The 23,474-nt window shown below is 37.7% G+C and overlaps 1 protein-coding gene across 1 annotated transcript in view; it reads right to left on the bottom strand.

The window, feature by feature from the left end:
- The window catches only part of CNOT2 (CCR4-NOT transcription complex subunit 2), a 183,157-nt gene that overhangs the window by 62,706 nt on the left and 96,977 nt on the right, over nucleotides 1–23,474 (bottom strand). Inside the window, 1 exon segment of the mRNA XM_020990249.2 lies at nucleotides 2,905–3,027. Coding sequence (XP_020845908.2) covers nucleotides 2,905–3,027 — 123 coding nt within the window.

Here is a 23,474-nt window from a genome sequence, read left to right as displayed (position 1 = left end):
AAAAATATTTATAGCAGCTCTTTTCTGGTGGCAAAGAATTGGAAATTGAGGGGATATCCATCAATTGGGGAATAGCTTTACAAATTATGGTATGTGATTATGATGGAATACTATTGTATTATAACAAATGATAAGCAGGATGCTCTCAAAAAAACTTGGAAAGACTTGTATGAGCTGATGCAAAGTGAAATATACTATGTACAAAGTAACAGCAATACTGTAAGATGATCAGTTGTGAATGACTTAGCTATTTTCAGCAATACAATGACGCAAAATAACTCTGAAGGACTTAACGATGAAAAATGCTATCCATCCCCAAAGAAAGAACTGCAGGTGTCTGAATAAAGACTGAAGCATACAGTTTTTACTTTATTTTTCTTGACGTTTTTTGTTTTTGTTTTGTTTTGGTCTAAATTTTCTTTCACAACATTACTCATATGGAAATGCTCTGCATGACCACTCACATATAACCATATTGAACTGCTTGCTTGCCTTCTCAATGAGGGGAGGAAGGGAGAGAATTTAGAACTCAAAGCTTTAAAAAAGAATGTTAAAAACTGTTTTTATATGTAACTGGGGAAAAATGAAATATCAAATATATATTTTTTTAAAAGTCATTGTCTTCAAACTTCCCATACCCTTGCTGAATCATATCCATCACAGCTTAGGACCCTGACTTCTACTGTACTAAGGTCTTTATTAAACAATACCTTTTCTTCTCTCCTAGTTCTCATTCTACCTGTCTTCCTGCTCCTTCTCAGTCTCCTTATCCCCTAACTATGGGTGTTTCTCAAGGCTCAGTCACGGGCAGTCTTCTCTCTTTATACTCTTTCTCTTCAGCTCCCATGGCTTTGATTATCATCTCTATGCAGATATCTCCAAGACCTACATATCCAGGCCTTGAGTCTCTCCAGAGCTTCAGTCCTTTATCATCAAATGCCTTTTCAGAATTTCAAAAAACATTCCAGAGACAACTCAAAGTCAGCACATCCAAAATAGAACTCATTTTCACTTACTCCAAAAATGGCCCCGTATTGAACATCCCTATTTCAATCAAGGGCACCACCATTCTTAAAGTCTCTAAAGTTCACAACTTCCTCTTTTTTTCCCCTAATCCTTTTTCACCCCACATTTCTACTCAGATGTCACATCTTTTCTACATCCACAACACTTCTCAAATCCAACCTATTCTTTCTACTCACACAGCCACCAGGCCCTCGTTGCCTCTTGCTTATGCTACTTCAATGATCTCCTAATTGGCATTCCTTCCTCTCCCTTCCCACTTCAATCCATCCTCTATATTAGGTGGTCAAACTCCGAGTGCAGGCAGAACTAGATTAAAATGCAATTGGGAAATATTTGACAAAATAAATAAAAATACAACACAGATAATGTTAAGTTGAGGTTTTCTAGGTCAACAAGCAGCTTATAGGGAGCTGCTTCTATTTGACGTTGACACCAGTGCTCTATAGAGTTGCCAAAGTCATTCTCCCTTAAGAGCATCTCTGATCACATCAACCTACCCTCCTCACTCGGTTCAGTTAACTTTAATGAAAACCCTTCACAGCCTACCCTGAAATGATCTCTCTATTATCATTATACATTATTCTCCATCATAGACTAACCAAACTGATCTCTCCACACACGTAACACTCCTATCTTCATGCTTCTATAATGGCTATTCCCCATGACTGGAATGCCTTTGCTCCTCATCTCTACTTTGCAGAATTCCTTACTTCCTTCAAGTCATACCTCAAAAATCATCTTCTATAGAAAGATCTTTCTGACATCTTCCCCAAATGCTAGTATCCTTCCTTTCTAATTACTTTATATTTAACTACCTTGTATTTTTTTTTAAATATGGTATATGTTTATTCAGTATATACTTTGACATTGAGAAGGACCACTGAGTAGTGGATAGAGCTAGCCTCTGAGATGAGAAGTGGTTTCAAGTCCCACTTAGGACTGGGTAGCTGCAGGACAGGATGAGAAATAAGATAGTTACTCTCAATGCCTCAGGAAACTACTCTGGACTCTTTAAGTTTCAGGAAAGGGGACTGAACTCCATAGTTAGAAGTTCTTCATTAGAAACTCCCTATCACAACAAAATCACAGGTCTGGTCAAAATGTGTGTGTGTGTGTGTGTGTGTGTGTGTGTGTGTGTGTGTGTGTGTGTGTGTGTGTGTGTCTCCCCCAGACAGAGTGTAAGCTCCTTGAAAGCAAAGACTTTTATTTTCTGTCTTTGAATCCTTCACATATCACCTGGCACATAGTAGGCACTTTCTAAAAATACTTCTGGGTTGATTCAGAGAGACTGAAGTTTACCAAATGTGAATGACATCAAGGCTTGTAGGAGAAAGGAAGACACTGAGCTTTTTAACAAGGAAAGGACAATGAAGTAGAATACCACAGATGATGATGACAAGGAGTAGGACCAAGTGATAAAGAGAGATACTGTGAATCTCAAAGGATAAGAGAATGGTAAATGATAGGGAAAAAAAGGGAAGTGAAGTGTTTTGGAAGGAGGAAGAAGGAAACCTAGTACTCATGCTGAACAGTACTTTAGGGAGCAGAAGAAAAGCAGCTCCCTATTCTAGAGGGGTAGCCAGGGATTCATTGTCTTCTAAGGAAACATAAATTTTCTAGAGAAACACACTGAACGAGTTTCTAATTGTAAGCTCTAATAAATACATTTCAGTACACAATAACATCATGTTTTGTAAATATGGTTCTATTATTTTCTACTATGAAGCAGAATTTGCCAATATACATGTTGATTCATTTAGAAAAAATATGGCAGAGTTCCGAAATTAGAAAACAGATATAAATTTCCTTCTAGATAATCTGCAAAAACTTCAGACTCACATTTTAGTTAGCAAAAACCAATAGAACTTATAAACTTACATCTTTTTCTGACCGATGTGGAAACATCGAAGACTGGCTGTAGTACATGTTTTCATCATGGTAGTCACTGTCGACCCCCTCTACAAACTTCTTTCTTGAAGCACCAAACATGCTGTTTGTCACCTAAAGAGAAAAGTTATTTTAAGGAAAAAATACAATTTTGAGTAACACCCAGTAATACCTAACTTCTCTGAGGATTGGTTCAGCAGAGAAAATGGAAAATTAAGGGAGAGTTGATATGCTACACAAGAGATCAAATTGTGGTCAAGGGCAAAACAGAGTGATACTAGATGAGATCACAAATCTGTCTGCAAGAAACGTAGCACTAGATTTTTTTCCTTAAACATCTGGGCCTCTGGTGATGAGAATAATCAGATGTTATCTTAAACATCACTTTTCTATTCAAAGAACTATATCTATACTGTTCTTATATAAAAGTATAACTAATAATCTTAACTGTATACATATTGTGACTTTCCTTTGATTTAAGCTCATATTTTATTCCTGAAAGAGTTGCAACTACATGTACTTTTAACTATATGTGTGTGTGTATGTGTGTGTGTGTATAATATATATATCTGTATAGCCCCTAAACATTAAAAAATATCATGTGAGCTTACTGAAAGTACCTATACTTTATATCAACTGTACTGACTCATATTCCATTTGAATTTCTATGTAGCCTATTAAACCCAAATATTTAACCTTCTCTATTTTATAAGGAAACAATAATCCCATTTCACTCTTTACAAAATACTTTATTTCATTTGCTCTTCACAACATCCCTGTGAGGTTGGTAGTGGAGGTAGTGAGAAAGTCTCCATTTTACAGATTTTAAAAAAAACAAAACAAAACAAACAACAATGACACAGAACTAGAGTGCTTAACTGATTTGTCCAAGATTATTTATGGTTGTAAGTAATCATAGGATCATGTGATTTGAAATTTAAGAGATGAATTATTCCAATTCCTTTACTTCATGGAAAAGTAAACTTAAGGAGGGGAAGTGATTTTCCCAAGGTCAAACAAATAGTACGCAGATGAAGGATTTGAATGCTAGTTTTCAAACTTCAAATCCAGCACTGTCAGATTAAAAAATCTAAATTCAGAGGTGGTTTAAATGGTACCTCAAATTAAGTCCCAATAGTACAATGCTCAATAAATTGTGGTGTAACACTGACAGTTAAATTCTAAGCCTCAGTTTCCTTAGCAGTCAAATGAACTACTTCCTTAAACTTTTGAAATTACATTAAATTCTCAACTTGATAAGAGAATGTGATGGCCAGTCTCCAAGATTGTGCAGAATGGGTTAAAGAGTGGGCTTCTTGTTTATTTTTTTCTTTTGAGGCAAAAGTTTAGACTATCAGAATAACCTTGTTCAAAGTAAATTTCAAAACACATTTCAATATAACTAATTTCTGAAAATTTAAAATTTTAAATCATCAAGGCCTTGTCTTTGCTATATTTTTTCATGTAAAAAAGAGGCCGCTATGTAGTATTCAAGTGAGTTCCAGACAATATTGAGTAACTGCTCTCCAAGCAGAGGCAGTTAAGAAGGGAAGCAGTTTTAAGAGTGTGGGATACATATATGTATACCCATCCAAGATTTCTTTTTTTCAAAACATACATGACAAAATTTATCATGAGTTCTGTAAGTTAGGAGACTTAAATATATGAGATCATATGACGTGTAAAGTTTAATTAAATTCCATTTAAGCCCTAAATGAAATCATGAAAAAGCACATATACATATGAAAAATGTAATACTAACCAACACAATTTGACAATACTTGAAGTGAAAGTCCACTTCTCTGAACTTTATCAAAATTTAAGCCTTCAATTTCATTAATTCAAATGGACCCCAAAATTAATTCAAAATTTTATCCTACTATTTTTATAACTAAAACATCAGGATGAACAATACTGGATCTAGAACGAACAGGCATTTAGAGAAATAAAAAATATTTGCTGAGTGTCTTCTTTCCTACAGTCCTTTTCTGGTGGCTTATTCTTGATGGTTCTGGGTTCACAGAAGCTATATGATATGAAACTGGCAGGACTTTTGAATAAGTCCAACAAATTCTCTTGTCAAAAAATCAACCAATTAATATATGTGTCAATATTGTGCCAGGTGCTAGGGATGTACACAAGTACAAAAAACAAAACAAAACAAAACAAAATCCCTATTTACTAGGAGCTTCCATTCTAATGGAAAAGATAAGTATACACAAACACACATATGCATATACAACATAATATAAATCTGATAAATAAAAAATATATAAAGTAGTTAAAGTTTGTTGTTGTTGCAGGGAAAACACTAGTAGTTGAGAGGGTTAGGAAAGGCTTCATGCAGAAATGAGTTATATGAGGAAGCCATAACAAAAAAATGAAGTTCAGAGACGGGTGGAACAGGCAATCCTAAAGTACAGTGATAGGAGATGGAGTGTTATGGTGAGAGACAAAGAAAAGGTCAGTTTGGCTGAATTGCAGAGTCAATGAGAAGTATTACTATCCACTGTGTGTGGAGAAGAGCGAGCTAGGTTGTGAAGGGCAGGAGTTTATGTTTTATTCTAGGAACAACATGAAGTCAATGGAGTTAAGTAAGTTAAATATGGAGGGGAGACACATTGTCATATCTGTATTTAAGGAAAATTACTTTGGCAGCAATATTCAGGATGGAGGGAGTAAAACAGGATTAATTAGAAAGCTGTTGCAATCATCTAGGAGAGGGGTGATGAAGGTCTAACCAAAGTTAGTAGCTGTGTAAGTGGAGAGAAGGGGTCACATGTGAAAGAGAGAAGCTGTGAAAGCAGAAATGGCAAGCTTCGGCAACTTACTGAATATATAAGGTGGGGACGAATAAGGAAGAGGATGATGCCAAGATAGGAGAGTGGTGACTGACAGAAACAAAAAAAAGTTTGAAAAAGAGGAAGATTTACAGGAAAAGAGAGTAAGTTCCATTTGGGATCTGTTGAGTTTGCAATGTCTCCAAGACATTCAGTTTCATTTAGTGTGAAATGTCCAATAGGAAATTGGTGATGCAGGACTAAAGTATATGCACTGAGATGCTAATTAATCTCACAGGAACTGATGAGGTAACCAAAGTGCTAACCTAAAAATCCACATATGGCCTTGGGGAGGGTGGGGGACAGACTTATGCCACAAACTCTAAAATACTTGGTGGTTAAATTTAACAATTCCAATGTCAAATTCTGCCAGCAAATAAAATAAAGACATTCAAAAAAGGGAAAGGAAATCTGAATAACACAAGACCATTCTTCACACACCATAAACCATAAGACGTGAACTTGCTGTGGACTCAATGAAGAATCTCATAACTTCACTGAGCTTCAGTTTCTTCATCTCTAAAATGAGTGACTTGTATTAGATCTCTAAGATCCCTCCAAGCTCTAAGGATATGATATTCTGAAGGCCTCCTGGTCTCCTAATCCATCTATAACACTGTTTTTACTTCATTTCCCTCCCTTACCAGCACAGCAAAATATTTCAGCATATCCTTCATTTTTGTTCTTTTGTCCATTTGATACATTCTCAATTAAGGTAATGTATATGAAGCAAAACATAAAGGGCTTTATAAATGCAAGCTATTCTTCTGCTACTATCAACTATGAGTCACTTCTACCACCTCCTTTCCCTGCTCCTACTAAGAAACCTAGAGATACCAAAAGAAACCATAAAACTGTGTTGAATAGGTCCACAAAGTTAACTTCAAAGGGACTCCTTCCTCACAAAAATCCTTTTAATCCTTTCTGATTAACTATATCATTCTCAGCTGCTGTCACAAACTTCTTTTTTTCAAGCCACCAATTCTCATCTATTAATTTCTCTCAGCATGTAACTTTGACTACTGCTTAGGTTCAAAACTGAATTACTATAGCCATATCTTTTATTTCATATCTAGAACCCGACTGTGGTTCTCATCTATCCTCTTCTACTCTTCTGCTTCAGAAATGTGAAGCTCCTTCTCCATGCCAAAGCTAAGCTAATCATTAGCATCCTTGAATCTATTTCCTCTGAAACTCTACTTCAATGATCTTCATCTCTTGCTCATCCTCAATTTTTCCCTCTTTCTTATCTACTGGCATGTTCAGATTTCTCTATTTCAATTCTGTAGCAGTGGCAGCAGCAGCAGCATCTTGTCTTTACTATGAAACCTTCCTGGACACTCTCCTTCATGGATTTTCATGACAGTGTTCCCTCTTTCTCCTCCTACCTATCTAACCATTCCTATTTTGCTCATTTGAGGAAAGGGCATTGAAGTTCCTAGAGTTTCTAAGATGACAGTAGTCTTCCTCATGAGTTGCAGTGTTTACTGCACTTGGTAACTCTAATACTGCAGTTAGTTGTTCAACTTCACAGACTAGTTTTACTGCTTTCTCATTCAGTTCTATACCCTATTAGTGCCTCTCATTAATTCACTGCAGTAATTTTTTACAACCAGCGTCTCTGATAAGGGCCTTATTTCTAAACTATTTAGAGAACTAAGTCAAATTTATAAGAATACAAGTCATTCCCCAATTGATAAATGGTCAAAGGATATGAATAGGCAGTTTTCAGAGGAACAAATTAAAACTATCTACAGTCATATGAAAAAATGTTCTTAAATCACTATTGATTAGAGAAATGCAAATCAAAATGACTCCAAGTTACCACATCACACCTATCATATTGGCTAACATGACAAAACATGAAAATTATAAATGTTGGAGATGTGGGAAAATTAGAACATTAATGTATTGTTGGTGGAGCTGTGAACTGACCCAGCCACTTTGAAGAGCAATTTGGAACTATGTCCAAAGGGCTATTAAAATGTGCATACCCTTTGACCTAGTAATAGCACTTCTAGGGCTATATCCCAAAGAGATCACAAAAATGGGAAAAGGACCCACATGTACAAAAATATTTATAGCAGCTCTTTCTGTGGTGGCAAAGACGTGGAAATTGAGGCGATGTCCATCAACTGGGGAATGGCTGAACAACTTGTGGTATGTGAATGTGCTATTGTGCTATAAGAAATGATGAGCATGGGGGCAGCTAGGTGGCACAGTGGATAGAACACTGGCCCTGAAGTCAGGAGGACCTGAGTTCAAATCCAGCCTCAGACCAAATACTTGACACTTACTAGTTGTGTGACCCTGGGCAAGTCACTTAACCCGAATTGCCTTAAAAAAAAAAAGAAAAAGAAAAAAGAAATGATGAGCAAGCAGACTTCAGAAAAACCTAGAAAGACTGCTATGGACTGATTGCTGAGTGAAGCTAGCAGAACCAGGAAAATGTGGTATACAATAACAGCCATGTTGTGCGATGAGTAATGTAGCTAGACTTAGCCCTTTTCAGCAATGCAAGGATCTAAGACATCTCCAAAGGTCTAATAAAGGAAAATGCTATCCACATCCAAAGAAAGAACTGTGGAGTTTGAATGCTGATTGAAGCATACTATTTGCTAATTTTTTTTCTTCTGTTTTGTTTTCCCTTTCTTATGGTTCCTCCTATTGGTTCTAATTCTTCCTTATAACATCACAAATGTGAAAATATGTTTAACAGGAATCTATATTTATAGCCTATATCAAGTTGTGCGCCGTCTTGGGGAGGGAGGAAGAGAAAAATTTAAAACTCAAAAGCTTATGGAAGTGACCGTTGATAAGCACAAATAAATAAATAAACAAACAAACAAACAAAGCATTTTTTAAAAGTTTATGGAAGTGATTGTTGAAAGCTAAAAATAAATTGATGAAAAAAAAGGAAACCTAATTCATTGAAGTAGCCCAAGTAATAGATTAAAAAGACACATTTACCTTAATCCACCCAGATGAACAGAAACAGTTAGTTGATCATGGAAACTTAGCTACACTTTTGTGTATTTGGGACTGTCTTCCCAAAGGCTTCCTCTCTATTGTCTATTCCTGGACAGCTATGCGCGAATTTCTCCTTTAATATACAGGTGCAATTTTTTCTATAGTGATGCTAAAAAGAATTAGTCAGAATTCACCTTTGAAATACAGAGGCACATTCTTGAAGACCCTTGGCCACCCCTATTATTGTCTACATAAATGATTCAGAGGGACTGGGACAATATCAGAAAAGATAATCTTTAGACTGGAATACTTGAGTCAGGAGACAACATTGTTTCACATTGTATCTATGTAAACATAAGGCAGCTGCCATAAACACCTGAAACACTGGGACACCAAGTCAGTGTCCAGAGAGGCCCAAGATCTTGTCTCCTGGTCAAGTACTGGTATCTTGCCCATAAGCTGTTCTTCTGCAATAAGTTTACCTGTTCTGCCTTAAATCATTAGATTCAGGTATGCCCTAAAATGCTAAACTTTCTCCGAATTTGTTTTACAATTTCTTTGGTTTCCTAATGGGAACCTGTACAGTTCTTTCCTGGTGTTAAATCTCTTAACTGTTACAAATTTGCTCCTCTGGGCTATAATTTCCTCTCAAGTTTACAACTCCCTCTCTGCATATCCACCTGCTTAAATTCTCCTCTTCTTTGAAAAGGCAGCACTAGAAAGCAATAAACACCATCACAATCTCTGACCAATGTCCTACCATTAACAGTGATTTAATGGACCAGTTTAAAGTAGTATGATATTCACAACAAACTAGACTTCTAAGGAACATAATACCTGACCTGAATACAAATATTCAACAAATGGAAAACAACAAGAATTTTTTTTCTTTTAAATGACAGCGTATGAAGCTAAGGAAATGCTGAGGCAGATGTTCCTAACTGCATCGTCTTTCACATTGTGAAGATCCTTTCCATTTTATTCTTTATGTTCTAAGATGCTACTTCCTCCATAAAAATCTCTCAGGAGGAGGAAACTTTAAAGACCATCTAATACAGCATATGCTTGGGGGGGAAATGGAATTTACAACATGACCCAAAGTTACCAAACAGCCTTTATAGAAAAATGTGGGAAAAAACACAATAGCTTCCAGACTGCCTATTCCTTTTGTGGACAATTCTAATTAAGGGGGGAAAAAATTACATTAAGCCTAAATTTGTGTCTTTGAAACTTCCACCAATTGTTCCTGATTCTGCCCTTTTCAGTCAAGCAAACTCATCCCCTAGATGAGAACCATTCAAAAACCTGAAGACAGCTTCTCACCCTCCATATACCTTCCCTGATTACCAGTCTTATCCTCTCTAGGCTCAATATGCTCAGTTACTTCAACCAGTCTTCATACATCATATGACAGGAACTCCATGCCCTCCATCATCCTGGATGCCCTCATTTGGACACTGGTCCACCTTATGAATGTTCTTTTAGAAAAATGTGGCACCCAGGGGCAGCTAGATGGTGCAATGGATAGAGCACTGGCCCTGGATTCAGGAGGACCTGAGTTCAAATCTGACCTCAGACACTTAACACTTACTAGCTGTGTGACCCTGGGCAAGTCACTTAACCCCACTGCCTAACCAAAAACCAAACCAAACCAAAACAAAACCAAAAATAAATAAATAAGGAAAAGAAAAAGAAATGTGGCACCCACAACCTGTCAAATGCCCACTAGGCAGAACAAAATATATTAGGATTGTCGCCTCCATATTCCTTCAAGCTTTGTCTCTCTTAATACTTACTCATGATACTACTGAATCCTGAAGGGTATGCAGTTCTTTAAAACCTCTAGATCTTTTGCAAACCAACTTAATCATGCTTCTCACATTCTGAACTTTTGAAACTGATTTTTTTGAACCTATGCATAAGATTCATCCCTACTAAGTTTCATCTTATCAGAGTTAATCCATAGATTAGCTTGTCAAGATCTTTTTGAATTCTGACTGTCGGTGAATTAGCTAACCTCCCTCATTTTTGTGTCTGATAAGTATGTCATCTATATCTTTATTCAAGTCACTGACAAAAAGGTCAAGGCCAAATAAGACCCCTGGGGCACTTCTCCTTTCCAATGAAAGTCATAAAATCAGTTCCAAATCCATCTTTTTCAATCCATCAACAAGCATTTATTAAATGTCTCCTATGCACTAGGTGCTAGGAATTCAAAGACAAACACAAATAGTTCCTGCCGTTAAGAAGCTTACATTCTATCAGGGAAGATAATATATACAAAAATAAGTATATACTACAAATAAAATGCAGGACAAAAGGGGAGTAAGCTGTTCCTGAAGATCTACACTGCCACACAGAGAAAGTAGTCATAGGAAGAGAACAGATTCCAATGAAGATGGCACAAGGTGGATAGGCAATGAGCATAAAGGCAAAGAGAAAAAAGATAGGTAGTGTCATGTTTAAGGAACAAGAAGAAGGTGAAACGGGTTAAACCACAGATTATAGGAAGGACACCAATGCTTAACAAGGTTAGAAGGTTTGTTTGAGGCCAAACAGAGGATCTTAATGTCTGAGGCAAGCGGAAGCCACTGGAATTTACTGAGTAGGAGAGTGTATGGTTCAGACATACACTTGAAGAAAACTGCTCTGGCAGCTGTGTGAAAAAGAGGGACCAGAGAAGGGAGATATCTGAGGCAGGGAGACCAATAAGGGGGTTATTGCTATAGTCCAAGCATGATGTGATAAGGACCAAAAAACAGTGGTGGCAAGTGTGATTACACAAAGTTTCTGACATGCTGAGTATGCCTATGGGATGGAAGAGAGGGAGAAAGGAAAGAAGGACACATGTATTAAGGGCTTACTACGTGCAGAGCACTATGCTAAGTGCCCAGGATACAAACAGAAAAAGAAAAAAGTCCTTGTCTTCAAGGAGCTTACTAATTCTAATAAGGTGAGACAACAAATATAGAAGATTTCTGCTGCAAGTCACATGAAAGACCCAGTGGCAGGGTATAACCACAGAATGATGCATCATCTTTAATGTCTTTTCCATAGATAAAGCCATATACAATGAACCATTTGACAGTATTAAGCTTTCTTTTCTCAGTCTTCATTCTTATGGCTACTGAGGATATAGGAGTTGCAGAAGAATCCAGGTGGCATCACATGGATTGCTTCCCTAGACAATGGCTATGAGGGCTAAGCTAGAAACAGAGCTGGTAGTCTATTGGGGTAAAGAAGGAAGGGAGCACTGCTACTGCAGAAGCTATTGCTTACCTTCCCATCAGTAGTGATTGGTTGGTAGTTGGCATTTGTGGTTATGGGGAAAGTGGCCCCTTTTCTCCATGGAGCTTTTGGGGCAAGGAGGAAAACAGAGCTGCTGATCTGAAGGTGCTGCTATTCTCAGGGATTTGAGGTTGAGGGTCCTGGGTTGCCTCCACAGAAGACTAAGGGGAGGTTGTGGCAATGATATAATACACCTGGTAATGCTGCCTACTGTCTCTCCCTCATTATAAATTACTTCTTCAGTAAGCCTGGATTGCCTAGGTTGAAATATAAATAGGTGATGGAAGATGCAGGACTAGAGCTCAGGACAGAAGCTAGAGTTGGATAAACAGCTGAGGGAAAACGGGACATTTATATAGAGATAATTAAACCATGAGAGTTGATGAAGCTGCCAATATAGAAAGTACAGGGACACAAGATAGCACAAGAAAGAGCCTTGAGAAAGAACCACAATTAGGGGGTATAACACAGATGATCAGTCAGAGAATCAGGATATAGTGTTATGAAAAATCAGAGGAAAAGGGTAGAAGAGGATGGTCACCAGTGCCAAATACTGCATAGGTTAAGAAGGATAAGGACAGAGAAAAGAACATCAGAACTGGTGATTAAGAAACCATTGGAAACATTGTAAAGAGCAATTTCAGTTGAGTGATGAGACTGGATGCTAGAAGGCAAAAGGTTGAGAAGTTAAAGGAGAAGTGGAGGTACTCTTTCTAGAAGTTTGGAGAAAGTTTGTTGAATGCTTTACTCAATCTAAGTAAACTACAGGCATAGTCTTTCCTTGAACTAACAATCTAGTAACTCCAAAAATAAGTCTAGTTCATCATGACAGGACCTTAATGAAACCATTCTTGCTCTTAGTGAGCAGAGCCTCGTTTTCTAGATATTGGCAAAATATCCTTTAATTATACAAGCTAGAAATTTGAAAGGACTTCGAGTAAAATTCACTTATCTGTAGGTGGATGACGCCATTCTCCTTCCTTTGTCAGGAAATTTGGAGAGCCTTTGCCCTTCCCCAATGCTGTGGGAACACTTTTAGTCCTGCATCTTTTAAAGGCCATTGACAGGAGCTCAAGAATCACATCCAACAGTTCTTCCAGTACCTACAAATTCAGTTCCTCTGGGTCAGATAACTTGAACTCATCAAGGTGCCGTCTTTCTATTTCTTTATTTCTCTTGAGCTACTGCTTCCTATTAGCCATTTTTGTTTTGACCTTTCCGGTTCAAAAATCATTCACTTTGGTCAAGAAAAAAAGAACCAGAATAAAACCAGAATGGCTTTGCCTTTGCTTATAATTATCCCATCTATCCAAAGCTTCAATGCTTCATACTCCTTCACCTTATTCTTCTCTCCTCTACAGCAATACACCACTGCTACATACGCCAACCCGGGTACTCGCATCAGTGACGCGACGCCACTTAAAATGTTCAATGGTTCAAGAGCAGGTTAAACCTTCACTTTTTTTTTTATTAGTAAAGACCTAGAATGGTGACCTAGATAGGACAGAGGATAAAGCACTGGGCCTGGAATCAGCAAAACTCATTTTCATGAATTCAAATCTGGTCTGAGACATTTATTTACTAGCTGTATAACCTTGGGCAAGTCACTTAACCCTTTTTACTTCTGTTTCCTCATGGGTAAAATGAGCTGGAAAAGGAAACTGTAAACCATTCCAGTATCTTTGCCACTAAAACCCTAAATGGGCCCACAAAGAGTTGGACACAGCTCAAAAATGACTGAACAAAAGAAACAAAACATCAGCCCACCAGTTAAGTAAAGGCTAAGCAAGTTCTTATATATGAATGTATGTGATTGTGTTGTAAGAAGTAATGAACATGAGAAATAAAGAGAAGTATGAAAAGTTCTATCAGAAATGATGCACTTAATAATAGACTTAGCTCTTCTCGGCAACACAATGATCAAAGACAATTCCAAAAGACTGATGATGGAAAATACTATCCACATCCAGAGAAAAAACTATGGAGTCTGAATACAGATCAAATCATACTATTTTCAATTTTTTTTCTTGTTTTTTTTCTTTCTCATGGTTTTTCCCTTTTGTTCTGATTCTTCTTTCACAACATGACTAATGTGGAAATACATTTAACATGATTATATAATGTATATCAGCTTGCCTGCTGTCTTGGGGAGGGGGGAGGGAATGGAGGGAGAGAAAAAAATTTGGAACTCAAAATCTTACAAAAGTCAATGTTGAGGGGCAGCTAGGTGGCACAGTGGATAGAACACCAGCCCTGGAGTCAGGAGGACCTCAGACACATGATACTAGCTATATGACCCTGGGCAAGTCACTTACCCTCACGGCCTAGCAAAAACAAAACAAAAAGAGGCTTGAAATCAAGTAAGACACAAGATGTTTGGGGAAGCTAGGTGGTGCAGTGGATAGAGCCATGTGCTTGGAGTCAGGAAGACCTGAGTTCAAATCCAGCCTCAGACACTTCACACTTACTAGCTGTGTGACCCTAGGCAAGTCTCTTAACTTCATTGCCTAGCCCCCCCAAAATAAAATACTATTAAGTGGAAAAAATAAAAAAGAAATGATGCAATTAAGCAAGTAGAGCTAGGAAAACAGAACACAAAATTACAAAACAATGTAAATGAAATAAAAACTACAATAAAACAATGGAAAGGCCAAGCTACAAAATTATGACCAAACTTGGCCCCAAAGGAGAGCTATAAGGAGACACCTCCTTCTAAGTCTTTGCAGAAGTGGGGGACTATAGGTATGGAAAATTGCATATAATTGTCATATTAAAAATACATTGATTTCTTTTGCTGAATTTCTTGTTTCGACCTATTAAATTATTTATGGTGACAAATGATTTGGTGGATACAGTAGAAACTTTGAATGAAGTTTCTATAAAAAAAAGCCTTATCAATAATTTAATTTCTTTAAGTCGATATTAAAAAGAGTGACTAATCCATTCAACTACTTCAAGACCACTACTCACAGCCAAACAACTTTGCCAGAGGGTGCTGGAAAGTAGCCCCAAACTGTAAGAGAACAGCGACAACTAAGAAAGTATAAGAAAATTGTAGACCAGATTCATAGCTTAAAAATCAAGTAGAGGGGCAGCTAGGTGGCGCAGTGGACAGAGCACCGGCCCTGAAGTCTGGAGGACCTGAGTTCAAATCCGGCCTCAGACCCAACACTTGACACTTACTAGCTGTGTGACCTTGGGCAAGTCACTTAACCCCAATTGCCTAAAAGTCCCCCCCCAAAAAAAATCAAGTAGAAATAAAACTAGAAGACTCCAAAGCAGAATCATAAGCTTATAGATCTAAAGCTGGAAGTGACTTAGAAGATCATCTAATTCAACCTGTTCACTATACAATGAGAAAACTGAGGACCTGTGCTTAAGTAATTCACCCAAGATCCTCCAGGTCAAATGGCAATACAGATTTCTCTTTACTCCCTTCCAGTCATGCTGAAAACATCCACTATGTCTCCCTTCTGGAAAATCAGCTTACGGAAATTCCTTGAATTCAACCTTCAAGGAATTCTGCAAAAGACAGAGCAAAGATGAGCTTCATGGCAGGCAACACGATTCTTTGCTGTGATCCTTTCTGAGCACCCAGAGCATCTCAGCTAAGACCTCCCCTGCTCAAGTTTCAATCCCCATTTCCAACTACCTACAAGTAGTTTCTACCTTCATGAATGTACACCAGTATTTTAAAACTCGAGATTTCTAAAGATGAATTTAGTCATAGCCACAACAAAACTGCATCTTCTTCCTGACTTCCTTATTTTGGTTTGTGCTACCATCCAAATATACCAAAACCTCAAGAGTTGTCTCTCTTACTTTTCCCTTGTCTCCACATCAAAACAACTGCCGATTCTGTTGCTGCATCTTTCACAACATTCCTCCTTTTCATTCATACTATCACAATTCCAATTCAGGCCCTTATTATCTTATACCTATATTATTTCAAACAGCCTCCTGATTTCTTTGTTTATATCATTCCCTTTCCTCATGGTCTGTGATATCTTTGTATTACTCACCTGCTCAAGTGAGTCCTGGAAGATTATTTAGCAGAATCAAATACCAGCTTCATCTCCCATTCTTTAGCAAGATGAATCTGGCTAAATCACACTTCTCACCTCCAAGCCTTCTCTCTGTCTAGAACAACTGCAACCCATCAAAATCCTGATTTACTCAATGAATAAAAAAAAAAAACAATAAAAATTTCTTACTAGAATTTTTTCAAAAATGGAAAGGAAATTATGATTTCCTATAACTGTTAGATAACTATATGTAAAAAAAATTTTAGAGGGGATTCATAACATGGTGAGCTAAATGAAAAACTTAAATTTCTTCCAACTAGGTAATTTTTTTTTTTTTGCTTTTTGGTGAGGCAATCGGGGTTAAGTGACTTGCCCAGGGTCACACAGCTAGTAAGTGTTAAGTGTTTGAAGCCAGATTTGAACTCAGGTCCTCCTGACCCCAAGGCTGGAGCTCTATCCACTGCCCCACCTAGCTGCCCCTCAACTAGGTAATTATATGATTCAAACATGTAGTTCTTATTTAGGAAATTACATAATTACCTATGAAAGAGAAATGTTTCATCTTGTTTAAACAAATAATGCAGAACTATATTGAACAGCGTTAACCAGAATATAGTAAATGGTGCTCATAATTAAATATTAACTTTTATCTAGTTATAAATTATATCCAAAAGCTTTTTTCCTACAATATTCTATTGAATTTTGTCATTTTGTTTGTTTGTTTGTTTGTTTGTTTGTTTTAGGCAATTGGGGTTAAGTGACTTGCCCAGGGTCACACAGCTAGTAAGTGTCAAATGTTTGGTCTGAGGCTGGATTTGAACTCAGGTCCTCCTGACTTCAGGGTCAGTGCTCTATCCACTGCGCCACCTAGCTGCCCCAAATTTTGTCATTTTCTTAAGTAGCTGAGCAAACATCAATCAATCAATAAGCATTTACAAGGTATTCTCACTGGCTCTCTTCCATGTCTAGAATGCTCTCTCTACTCATCTCTGCCTTCTAGCTTCTGGTTTTCTTCAAGTCTCAGCTAAAGTTCTACATTCTGCAAAAAGCTTTTCCTAGTCTCCTTTAATTATTTCAAATTTATCCTGCATATATCTTATTTGCACATTATGATTTGCATGTTGCCTCCCCATTTAGACTGTGAGATCCTTGGGAACAGAAACTCTCTTCTGATTTTCTTTGAATCCCCAGTGCAGTGCCTGGCACATGACATCACTTAATAAATGCCTGTTGACTTGTATTTATTATATGAACACTAATCAAAGCCATCTGCCCCTCTTACCTTTTATGTACTTAAAAAAAATGCACATGGAGCTGTTGGGAGGAATGTGAAGCATTATAAAATCATGCAAATCTTCAAATTTCATCTTCTTCGTTTCGCCTCCTCTTCTATCCTACCAAGAAACTTTGGTTCCTAGCTATCACGCAACATTATTACCCAGATCTCCCAACACTTTGTCTTTCACAAAACTGATAAGAACATTTTCTATGTCAATATCCAAATCAATGACAAAAATGTTGGAAAAGCTAGAATCCTGAGTCACAATTCTAAGTATTTCCCTCCATGTTCAGATGGACATACAATCAATATTCTTTGGAGCGGTCATTCAAATAAGAGTGAGTTTTTATCTGTACTATCATCTAGCCCACATTTTTTCCATCTTGTTTGAGAGAGAGAGAGAGAGAGAGAGAGAGGAGGGAGGGAGGGAGAGAGAGACAGAGAGGAAGAGACACAGAGGGGGGCGGAGAGACACAGAGAGAGAGAGAGAGAGAGAGAGAGAGAGAGAGAGAGAGAGAGAGAGAGAGAATAGATTTTTTTTAAATTGGATCTGTGAGTTCATTGATATAGAGAACTCCCAGTGAAGAAACTGTCTTAATCAACATAAATCAGCACCTAATCTTCAAATTTAAACCTTACAACTGGCTGGAACGCTAAGAGGTTAGTTGACTTGTCCAGGATCACACAACCAGTATGCATCAGATAAAACCTGAATCTCACTTCTAAGGCCAGTTTTCTATCAATTATTTTATGCTGCTTCTCATGGGGAAAAAAAAGGATGAATATTAAAAGGCATAGGTAATAAAAATAATCATTTTACTAATTTAAACATTATTCTATAAGAGCAACCAATTAGGAAAGCATCCTCTACATTTTTTGTGGGCTGCCCGAAATCCTTTTAAGTGGGCAGGTTGTACAGGTCTGCTCTAAAAGAAGGAAAATTAATGTAAATAAACACAAGTTACCTGAAGATTCTATTCCAATCCAATTTAATACAACAAGCAATTATTTTGTATTCTTTGCATGGATAACGTCTAACCAGAAGGAACCAAAATAATCTTGGTAACTATAGAATGAGGGAGCAAAACCAACAAGATGAAACTTAAAGGATCTAAATCACACTGTTTGAACATTTTTATTAATGTTATCAACTTCCCAACAATACAGTGTGCATTGTAGTTAAAAACTCTAAAAAGACCTGTCAAGTAATAGGTAGACACAAATGTTTATAATTTGAACTGTGAGCTCACTATTTCAACCTGAATGTTCAGAATCTGGGGTTTATCTTCCTATTCCACACAATTAGTGGATTCATTGGTCATTTTATGATAACACTGAAGGAAATGACTAATTTTGGCAAATGATATAATACAAAAGAACTCAACGCATAACTGTAATTTGTGGTTTGTCATCTTGAAATAAAATAATTTAAACAATAGAAACATCTTTAAAAATAATAGTAGCTAACATTTGCATAGTGCTTTAAGGTTTGCAAGACATTTTTTGTACAGGCGGCACTGTGCAATGAGTGGAGGCAGGAAGACCCGAGTTTAAATCCTGCTCAGACAAATGAGATAATGCATATAAAAAACTTTGTAAACCTTAAAAAGGCATATTATCTCAATGTAGCATCACAACAATGTTGTGAGGAGACATTATTATTTCCATGTTACAAATCAGAAAACTGAGCCTGAGAGGAGTTAAGAAACTAGCCCATAGTTACGCAGCTATTAAGTGACTCAGGATTCAAAACTCAGGTCTTGGGGCAGCTAGGTGGCGCAGTAGATAGAGTGCCAGCCCTGAAGTCAGAGGACCTGAGTTCAAATCCAGCCTCAGACCAAACACTTGACACTTACTAGCTGTGTGACTCTAGGCAAGTCACTTAACCCCAACTGCCTGAAAACAAAACAAACAAACAAACAAACAAAAAAGGCAGGTCTTCCTGATCCCAAGGCCAGCACTCCCATCCACTACAAAACTTAGCAGTTGTGTTTGAAAAGGCACTCATCTGACATAAGTTATATAATCATTTTACAGATGATGAAACTAATGTTCAGAAAATTTTAATGACTTCTACAAGATCCCACAGCTCTCCAGAGGGGTTTTCAGGATGAATTTCTGGTGGGAAAAATGGCTCAGTTCATTCTACCCACCCTAACATTCAAATGTTTATTGAAGTAAAAACCAAAGATTTCTAGAAAAGACAGGTGCCTGAATGGTACCCATCCAAACCCACATCTCTCCTATCAATACTAATACAAAAAATAAAATGAGAAAGCACTATTACTATCCTAGAACAACACAAAGTCTGTCAGCACCAGAAAAGTCAGAACCAGTACAAGTACAGCCTCCCAGACAACCAGACATGGGCTAGCAATACATACACCCTGCAAAGATCTGTGTCCACAGGCAGCAAGAGTACAGGGCTCTTCTGAGAAAGCCTCAGGGTGTTTAGAAGGCCCACAATGGAGGGTCTTGGAAGCCCCCAGGGAATGGAAGTTGGCCAAGGAACTACATAGTGTTAAGACAAAGAAATCTCAGTCAGTTATAGGGGATCTGAGGTCACTATTACCTTTCCTGAGATTACAAAGAGGGCACTAAAGATCCAGCTCTTTGAATCTCAAAAATCCCAAGGAGCCAAACACTGAAAGGTAAAGATCAACCTAGGAACAAAGCATGAGTTCAAGTAAGGCTGATCATCCCAATCCAAAGGACAAGTGGGAGTAAAGGATAGTCCCTGAACAAAGCCCAATTCAGGAATTACAGCTAGAGAGATGAGTAAACCAAAATTCAAAAATTATCAAAATGTATCAAAAATTATTGCAGAAGAGTTAACAATTTCACATAGAGACATTAAGGAAAAAAATAAATTTTCCAGAAGAATTACATGCATATGTAAAAGAAAAGAGATTAAAAGAAAAGAAAAAAAAACTGGAGCAAAGAATTAGAAGGAGACTAAATAAATAGCTCAGAAGAAAAAGTAGTAAACTCTACCAAAGAAATAGACTCCTTGAAGGGTACAATAGACCACCCAGAAATTAACAATTCTATGAAAGAGCAAGAAATAGTAAAACAAAAACAAGACCAAAAAATAGAAAATGTAAGATTTCTGATATTAAAAAAAATAAACAAGTGATAGGGAAAAGAGGACAAGGAAAGACAATTTCAGACTCAGTGGACTCTCTGAAAACCACAACTGAAATAAAACGACAACGACGACAACAACAACAAAGCCCTGGTATTTATTTTTCAAGAAATTATACTTGAAAACTGCCCAAGTCTAACAGAACCAGAGGCAAAGTAAAGGCAGAAAGAATTCAACAATGGTATCTGGAACAGAACCTCAAAATATAAAGTCAAAATTTAGAGCTCCCACATCAAAGAAAAAAGTACTGCCAACCAACTAGAAAGCCATGTAAGTACCAGGCATTACAGTCAGGATCACACAAAACTTGGCAGCTACAACTATAAATGTAAGCTCTAATACAATACTCCAAATGGCAAAAGATACAGGTTTACAACCATTAAAAACTTTCTTTAAAAAACAAATGTAATCCTACAGGAGGGAAAAATGGATCTTTAATGGAATGGAAGCTTTTAAACACTTGTGATGAAAAAACAAACAAGGCTAGGTAGGAACTCTATGATACAAATACAGGAGTCAAGAGAAATCTAGAAAGGTAGATTTACTGAGCAATTGCAGGGAGCTACATGATGATAAAGCACTAATACTTTAATAGGGAAAAAACAAACAAACGTCCTTATCAGAACCACAATATTTTCAAAGGGTACTAAGGGAATCAAATAAGAAGAATAGAAGTCTGGGAAGGAGTGGAGGGGAGGTGAATTCTTTTCTGAGGGTTAGAGAAGACAGGGGAGGGGAAAGAGAACAATCACTTATTAAGTGCCTATTTGCCAGGCATCCAGTGATTTACAAATATTATTTCATTTAATTCTCATAACAACCCTGTGAAGAAGGAAGGATAAAAAGAATATATCAAGGTAGGAAAGAGACAGAGGGGGCAGAACTTGCTTTTCCTCACAATTAGGGTACATGAGAAAAAGAACAGACAAAGGCAGAGGAAAGAGTGGGGAGAGTGCGTAACACATTTTTATATGAAACAGAAGAAAAAGGACTGAACACAACACCAAACATCTGCACAAGGGTCACAATCCCGAACCTTCCCCCTCTACCTCCATCCACACAGTTTGGTACAGAAAAATATCAAATTCACAGGAAAACAAGTGAGAATGGGGGGAGGGAAAACAGTTAAAAATCACTAGAAAAATCCTTTGCTCCCTCCTCAAACCTCTCATGGTTTGCTCTCCCTCCACCCTCTCAGCTGAGAACTTTGCCTAATATTTTACTGGAAAAAAAAATGAGGTCTTTTGCTGAGAGCTAGTTTCTTCTTCTCCCCTCTTCCTCAATTCACATCACTCAGATGCCATCTGTCACTATCTCTTCCTTCACTGGTCTTGCATGAAGAAGTGGTTCTTCTCCTTGCCAATTCCTTTGCATGTACAAGTGATACCATTCCATCTTCTCTTCTCCTCCTCTTTTCTTATCTCCAATTTCTCCCTGTCTACTGGCTACTTCGCTACTGCCTATAAACCCAGCAAAGTCTGCCCCAACCTCAAAAATCCCTTGTTTGATCCGCCCACTTCTACTAGTTATCATCCTGTATCTCGCCTCCCCAAATTTAACAGCCTTTTCTTAATCCTTATCCTTCCTGACCTGTCTGAAGTCTTTAACACCATCAATCACACTTCTCCCTGTTAGTCTCTTCTCTCCAAGTTTTCGTGAAACTGTTCTCCTCCTGCCCCCTAGATTGCTCCTTCTCAGTATCCTTTATTTGATCCTCATCCAAATCACTCCCACTAAGCACTAACATCCCCCACATATCTCTTGATGATTTCATCAGTTTCCATGGATTCAACTCTTTTCTGCTATGCTAATGATTCCCAGATCTATGGACCTTCTCACCTCCAGTTTTATGTCTCCAGCTGTACATTGGACATTCTAGGGGTGTCCCATCAAAATTATACACATAATAAGCCTTCCCTGCTTCCTAATCCCTATTACTCTTATGGGCATCACCACCCTCCCAATTATCAAAGTGTCACCCTAGAATCCTCCTCACTCTCTCTCCCCACCCTCCCCCTGAATCCAATCTATTTCCAACTCCTGTGGAGTCCACCTTCTCAACATTTCTCATATAAGCCTTATTCTCTCCTTTGACACAGCTGCCACCTGGTGCAAGCCTACACCTTAGCACCACCTCACCTGGACCGGCGCAACAGCCTGCTGTTCAGTTTCCCTGCCTAAACTCTCTCCTCACTTTAATCTATCTTCCCTTCAATTACCCAATTGATCTTCATAAAGTGCAAGTCTGAAACATGTCACCCCCCATTTTCAATCATTTCAATGACTCCCTATTGACTCTACGATCAAATATAAAATCCCACTTGACAGTCAAAGCCCTGCACAACCTGATCCTCACCCCATTCCAGTCTTTTATTCCCCTCCTCCAAACCATGCAACCAAAAAACACTGGCCTCCTTGCTCATTGAATTACTTTGTCTGTCTCCCTAATCTGAACATTTTTGCCGGCTGCCCACATTCCTGGAATTTTCTCCTGCCTCATTTCCCATCTCTTGGCTTCTCTGCTTCCTTCAAGTCCTAGCTAAAACTCTACCTTCTATTCCACCTTAACCAATCACCCTTAATTCTAGCACCTCCCCTCTGTTGATTATCTGCAATCTGTCCTGAATACATCTTGCTTTTTTACATAGTTGCTCACATATTGTCTTCCACATTAGACAGTGAGCTCTGAGAGAGCATTTTCTTTGCATCCCTGGAACTTAGCACACTGCATGGAACATAGTAGGTTCTAATGATGCTTACTGAAAGATGAAGCAAATTTCCTGTTCCTGAATCTCAAGTACTGGAACCTAAGGAGGTAACTTAGATTAACTCTTAGACAATTAGGAAATGGCTAAACAAATTGTGGCATGTGGTAGTAACGGAATATAACTTCCCCATTAAAAAATGACAAAAGAGATGATTTCAGAAAATCTTGGGCAGTATTAATTGGCACAGAGTGAAATGAGCAGAACCATAGGAACAATATATACAAAGACAACAACAATGGAAACAAA

This window comes from Phascolarctos cinereus, unplaced genomic scaffold (assembly GCF_003287225.1).
Source record: "Phascolarctos cinereus isolate Bilbo 61053 unplaced genomic scaffold, phaCin_HiC Scaffold_1;HRSCAF=81, whole genome shotgun sequence".
NCBI lineage: Eukaryota > Metazoa > Chordata > Mammalia > Diprotodontia > Phascolarctidae > Phascolarctos > Phascolarctos cinereus.
This window is presented reverse-complemented; position numbering and strand designations above follow the sequence as displayed.